This window comes from Tachyglossus aculeatus, chromosome 13 (genome assembly GCF_015852505.1).
Source record: "Tachyglossus aculeatus isolate mTacAcu1 chromosome 13, mTacAcu1.pri, whole genome shotgun sequence".
NCBI lineage: Eukaryota > Metazoa > Chordata > Mammalia > Monotremata > Tachyglossidae > Tachyglossus > Tachyglossus aculeatus.
This window is the reverse complement of record NC_052078.1, coordinates 4,411,670-4,418,197: the sequence shown is the minus strand read 5'-3', so window position 1 is coordinate 4,418,197 and position 6,528 is coordinate 4,411,670. Positions and strand designations below refer to the sequence as shown.

Genomic DNA, 6,528 nt, shown 5'->3' with positions numbered 1-6,528 from the left:
TCACACCGGGCGGTAGGTGCCATCATAACTGAACGGGGGGGCCGGCCCACAGGCCCCGACTCCCTCTGGGTTCCAGCACTGGACGAAGGGAGGGCCTCGGGGCCGGGGCCGCACAATCAAGGTGTCTCGGGAGGCCAAGGATGGGTCCTCGGGGAAGAAGTTGAAGGGGCGGAGCAGGAAGCCCGTGGAGTTTCCCGGAGTGGCCGTGTTGGGGATGTCCTCGGAGTGGGGGAGGTGCAGGAAGCCTACCGTCACCCAGGCCACCAGGTCCTGTGGGGAAGCGGGAGGGGATGACACTTAATAATAATAATTTTGGTATTTGTTAAACCCTTACTATGTGCCAAACACTGTTCGAAGGTAATCAGATTGGACACAGACCCTGTCCCACATGAGGCTCACAGTCTTGATGCCCATTTTGCAGATGAGGGAACCGAGGCCCAGTTGAAGTGAAGTGATTTGCCCAAGGTCCCCCAGCAGACAAGTGGCAGAGCCGGGATTAGAGCCCGTAACCTCTCCCAGGCCCCGGGCTCTATCCACTAGGCCATGATGCTCCTCAAGGGCTAACAGGGGAAGCTTCCTCCTGCTGTGGGCTGGCCCAGGGCTCCGACGCCCGTACCTCTTTCTCAATGTTCTCATCATTGCTTAGGAAATCCTCGAAGACAACGGGTGGATTCCAGGGGTCGTTCTGGTTGAAAATGCTGCTACTCCGGAGCTCCGACTCCCGGTACTTGTTCACGGCCATCTGATACCTGCAGGGAGGTGGGGAGGTATAACCCTCTGGGGAAGTGCCCAGCGCTTAGAACAGTGCTTTGCACATAGTAAACGCTTAATAAATGCCATTAAAAAAAAAAGCCGGAGGGAACAGGGGCAGGGGCCCAGAGGAGTCCGGGAAAACACCCAGAGGAGCGCTGCGAGGAATGGGCAAGGTGTTCAGCGGTCACACGCTCAGTTCTGTCACCCAGAAGACATGTTTTAGGGGGCAGGGGAAGGGAGACCAGGGCTGCCTCACGTTGCCAGCGGGGCCCCGGCCAGAGCCTCCCCAGTCCTGGGAACCCCTACCACCCTCCACTTCCAGTATGCACCTGGCCCAAGTGATGCCCTGCTCCTCCTTCCAGTTTCCAGGCCACAGAGAGGCAGCGACGGAAGTGAGCTGCAGGCGGTAGCTGCGGGGGTGGCCCCAGCGGTTTTTCTCTCGGTTGGTGAAGAGCAGGAGGCCGGGCGACTGGATGGTGGTGGGGATGGCGGCCTGGCGTTCAGTGCTGTATTTCATCCGCTCCAGGGTTGGCTGCAGCACATGATGCCCCGGGCTCCAGGGGTTGGCGATCTTCTCCAGCTTCCGGTCCAGCGTCTCGAAGCTGTTTTGGGTGCCTGCAGGGTGTGGGGAGCGTGGTTCAGGAGGAATCGAGGGAGGGACTCAGCCCCTCGCGGGCAACCCCAACCATCCTGCTGTGAGCCCCCTTCCACGCTGCCCCCTCACCTCCCATAGCATCTCCTGAAATTCTGCCCTCCAGGGTTAGGAAGAGGTGATACTGCCTTGTTGTTCTCACCCATCCCCTGCAACACCGAGAAGCAGCGTGACTTAGCTTTTGTTTTGTTTTTCTCTTCTTGGTATCTGGTATCTCCAGTGGCTACCAATCAATCTGCGCATCAGGCAGAAACTCCTCACCCTGGGCTTCAAGGCTGTCCATCACCTCGCCCCCTCCTACCTCACCTCCCTTCTCTCCTTCTCCAGCCCACCCCACACCCTCCACTCCTCTGCCACTAATCTCCTCACCATACCTCGTTCTCGCCTGTCCCACCGTCGACCCCCGGCCCACGTCATCCCCCTGGCCTGGAATGCCCCCAATCCCTCTGCCCATCCGCCAAGCTAGCTCTCTTCCTCCCTTCAAGGCCCTACTGAGAGCTCACCTCCTCCAGGAGGCCTTCCCAGACTGAGCCCCTTCCTTCCTCTCCCCCTCCTCCCCCTCTCCATCCCCCCATCTTACCTCCTTCCCTTCCCCACAGCACCTGTATATATGTGTATATGTTTGTACATATTTATTACTCTATTTATTTATTTATTTTACTTGTACATATCTATTCTTTTTATTTTATTTTGTTAGTATGTTTGGTTTTGTTCTCTGTTTCCCCCTTTTAGGCTGTGAGCCCACTGTTGGGTAGGGACTGTCTCTATATGTTGCCAACTTGTACTTTCCAATCGCTTAGTACAGTGCTCTGCACACAGTAAGCGCTCAATAAATATGATTGATGATGATGATGATGATGTTCTAAGATCTGGGTTAGTTATCAGGTAGTCAGGTTGGACATAGTCCACGTCCCATAATGGGGCTCACCGTCTCAATTCCCGTTTTACAGATGAGGGAACTGAGACACAGACAAGTGAAGTGACTTGCCCAAGTTCACCCAGCAGACAAGTGGCAGAGCAGGGATTAGAACCAAGGTCCTTCTGAATCCCAGATCCGTGCTCTGGTCACTAGGCCCTAGCAATTAACGGGCCTGGGAGTCGGAGGACCTGGTTTTTAATCCCGGCTCTGCCATTCATCTGCTGCATGACCTTGGGCAAGTCAGTTCACTTCTCTGGGCCTCAGTTCTCTCATCTGTAAAATGGGTATTGAGACCGTGAACCCCATGTGGGCATGGACTGTGTCCAACCTGATTTGTGCCTATCTACCATACCATACTTATAATAATAATAATAATAATGTTGGTATTTGTTAAGCGCTTACTATGTGCAAAGCACTGTTCTAAGCGCTGGGGAGGTTACAAGGTGATCAGGTTGTCCCACGAGGGGCTCACAATTTTAATCCTCATTTTACAGATGAGGTAACTGAGGCACAGAGAAGTTAAGTGACTTGCCCAAAGTCACACAGCTGACAGTTGGCAGAGCTGGGATTTGAACCCATGACCTCTGACTCCAAAGCCCAGGCTCTTTCCACTGAGCCACAGCAGCTTCTCCAGTGCCCGGCACAGAGTAAGTGCTTAACAAACACCATTAAAAAAAACCAATTCTGTACTGAACGTCCCAGAAATTTCCCTCTAGAAAATTTACCCAGGCCCCCTCCCGGACAACCGGATCCCCCATGTCACCTCCTGCCAGCCCCTCCTGCCATGTCCAGGTCGACGCGGTAATGCACCCGGTGGGTGTGCATGTTACCCAACAGGTGGGTGTGGAGGCGAGTGCCATAGCGCAGCCCGTCTGGCCTGTAAAAAGTGCTGAAGATGTAGCCCATGGCGTGCATTTGGCCTCCATCACCCCATTGTGGTGGAAGATGAAGTCCCAGATGTAGTCGTAGCTGTAGACGGTGGTGATTGTACGGACCACCAGGGCCTGGCCCTCCAGTCCCGCGTAGAAGTTGTAACCCCCTCTGAAGTTGGAGTCGAAGTGGCGCCGCAGGGGCACCCCAGTGGGCATCTCGAAGACGCAGAGAGAGCGCCGGTAGAGGACGGGGGCGTCGGAGTCGTAGTAGTGGTGGGCGTCCAGAAAGGTGGCCGTCTCGAGGCAGTCGATGCCGGGGACCAGCTCGAATGTGGAGCTGCCCATCCCGAATCCCGAGTCCATGAAGTTGCACTGCATGCTCGCAGGCGTGTGCCCGCCGTACAACGACGCCGCCTCCTGCATGCTCACCTCGTAGGCCACGCGCTTGCCGCTGAAGTGCAGGTCCAGCAGCTGCAGGCCGGTGGATGAGCGCAGATGGAAGGCAAAGCTCCAGCCCCCGTAGAGCAAGGCCTTGCCCTCCACACGGTAGCGGTGGCCCTGGGGCTCGGCCAGCCGGGGGCCCGTCACGTGGGTCGGGGTGGGGAAGGAGCCACGGGGTCGGTAGGAGGAGAAGAGGGGCCGCTCCTCGGTGCCCCCCTCGGTGTCGAGGGGCAACCCCTCCACCTTCGACGCATTCGCTGGCTCATTCGCGTACCACTGCGCTAGATCCTGGGGACTGGAGAAGTACCGTCCCTGGTACCAAACCCGCTCCACTCGCCATGACTCGGGGTCGATGTCCTCGTGATTGAGCTGCAGCTCCAGTCCAGTGGGGTGCAGGTAAAGCCCCTCCACCAACCTCTGCACGATGAACCAGGCGCGCCGCTGGCCAGATTGGGCGCCCCACGGCCCCACGTCGGACAGGACCAGGCAGCGGTCCGTGCAGTTGTGGAACCAGAAGCCGGTGGTCTCCATCAGGAGCCTGTAGAGGGGCCCTGTGGCCTTTTTCATCACCTTGTCCATGAACATGTGCTCCACCGCCGACACGGGGCGCGACGTCCATGACGGGACGTGAGCGGGCTTGACTGGGACCACCTGCTTCAGATAGGAGGGCGTGGGCAGGGAGCCCACGGTAAACTCAGTGATTCCGGGCGTCTTCTGGTCCCCGAAGAAGATGATGACTCGAGCCTCCCTGGTCAATCAATCAATCAATCAATCAATCGTATTTATTGAAAGCTCACTATGTGCAGAGCACTGTACTAAGTGCTTGGGAAGTACAAATTGGCAACACATAGAGACAGGCCCTACCCAACAGTGGGCTCACAGTCTAAAAGGGGGAGACAGAGAACAAAACCAAACATACCAACAAAATAAAATAAATAGGATAGAAATGTACAAGCAAAATAAATAAATAAATAAATAAACAGAGCAATAAATATGTACAACCATATATACATATATACAGGTGCTGTGGGGAAGGGAAGGAGGTAAGATGGGGGGACGAGGAGGAGAGGAAGGAAGGGGCTCAGTCTGGGAAGGCCTCCTGGAGGAGGTGAGCTCTCAGGAGCATCCCGTGGTTGTCCAGGAAGTTCAGCGCCTCATCCTTCCTGGGCAGCCGCGTCTCGTTGAGGAACACCGAGTTCTTAGCCATCGTGGGCTCGTTGGCCGGCTTCAGCCCCAGCTTCTTCCTGGTCCGCAGGAAGTCGCGCGCAGCGGCCATCTCGGCAGGGCTCAGGTCTGCGAAGACAGCGGCTCTGTCTCGCGGCCTCTTGGCGTCTCCCCCTTCGGTCCCTCCAATCAGGACGGCCACCATTAGCAGCCGCCACACAGCCCTCTCTACTGCTGGGGTCTTCCATCCCATCTCTCCGGCCCCTGGAGGAGAAGAGGGGATTGGTTCTGGCCGGGCTCTCCCTCTTCCGTGTCAGACTTCTGCCACTGAACAAGGTTGGGAGATCTTTTGATTTTTTTCTTTTTACGTTATTTTGGCCTAGTGGATAGAGCACTGGCCTGGGAGTCAGAAGGTCATGGGTTCTCATCCCTGCTACTCCACTTGTCTGCTGTGTGACCCTGGGCAAATCATTTCACTTCTCTGTGCCTCAGTTCCCTCACCTGCAAAATGGGGATTAAGACTGTGAGCCCTGTGCAGGACGGGGACTGTGTCCAACCCAATTATCTTGTATCTACCCCGTGCTTAGAATAGTGCCTGGCATAGAGTAAGTGCTTAACAAATACCATAACAATAATAATATTATGTTAACATGGTAAGTGCTTAACAAATGCCACAGTTATCATTAACATTATTATTATTATGTCAGGCACTATACTATAACTGGACATGGCAGGTGGGGATCTGTGTGGGTGGCATTCAACATGGCAGTGCCCGTGGATATCTACAGGGCTGGGGATAATCATAATAATAATTGTGGTATTTGTTAAGAGCTTTCTATGTGCCAGACACTGCTCAAAGCTTTGGAGTAGATACAAGACAATCGCTTTGAGCACAGTCCCTGTCCCAAACAGGGCTCGTAGTCTTAATCTCCATTTCACAGATGAGGTAACTGAGGCACAGAGAAGGTCCCTTGGCAGACAAGTGGCAGAGTTAGGATTAGGACCTAGGACCTCCTGACTCCCAAACCCAGGCTGCTTCTCGGGTGAGGGTGCGGCTTGTATCCTCCATCTGACTGGCTGGTCTACCTCTCTGAAGCCCCCCCAATCCCAGGGCTGACCCTGACTCAGCCTGCTCCCCCTAAATCCCCCTCCCCCTGTTACATGCTACAACGACTTGGCTGGTTTTGAAGAAGGTGGTGGAGATTGGATTGCAGCCATGAACTTCAGGAATTGTGCCAGCCAGTCCAGAGCACCCGTCCATATGGTTGGCAAATCTCCATCGTCCACGGTTGAGGGAGAAGAGAGTCAGTTCTCCTCTGGAGTTGGCAAGCCCCCACCACCCCCTCACTTACCTTTCCTCTGCAACATCAACAGTCCAGTAGGAAATTGCCTCTCTGGGGACCCAAAGGGAAGCCACGGGGTTGTATGGAAAATGTCCTGCTTACCCTCTGCAGCCCACCCCGACCAAACTCCAGGTAGTCTGTGGGAGAGGTATTGCTGGGGCGGTCTGGGGTTGGCCCAGTTCTCCATCCCCGGCACCCCCTACCCAAATCCCTCCCCTGGGTGCCGGGGTTGGAGAACCACCTGGTACCTGAGTTGGGCTTCAGTTCCTGGACTCCTCACTCCTGCTTTCTGCTTTTGAGTTCTGCTCTCCCCACTGGTCCTGATCCCAGTATATAACCCTGCTGATCCCTCCCAGTTCCTCTTTGGGGTGGAGAGGGAAGGTG

General features: G+C 55.4%; 1 protein-coding gene across 1 annotated transcript; it reads right to left on the bottom strand.

Moving 5' to 3' along the window:
* Positions 1 to 6,528, bottom strand: LOC119936291 (amiloride-sensitive amine oxidase [copper-containing]-like). Its single transcript, XM_038755827.1, is given in 7 exon segments — positions 1 to 270; positions 617 to 749; positions 1,083 to 1,375; positions 3,111 to 3,241; positions 3,244 to 4,381; positions 4,734 to 5,065; positions 6,393 to 6,528. Coding segments are annotated over 6 exon segments (2,286 nt in total). The 5' UTR covers positions 5,055 to 5,065; positions 6,393 to 6,528.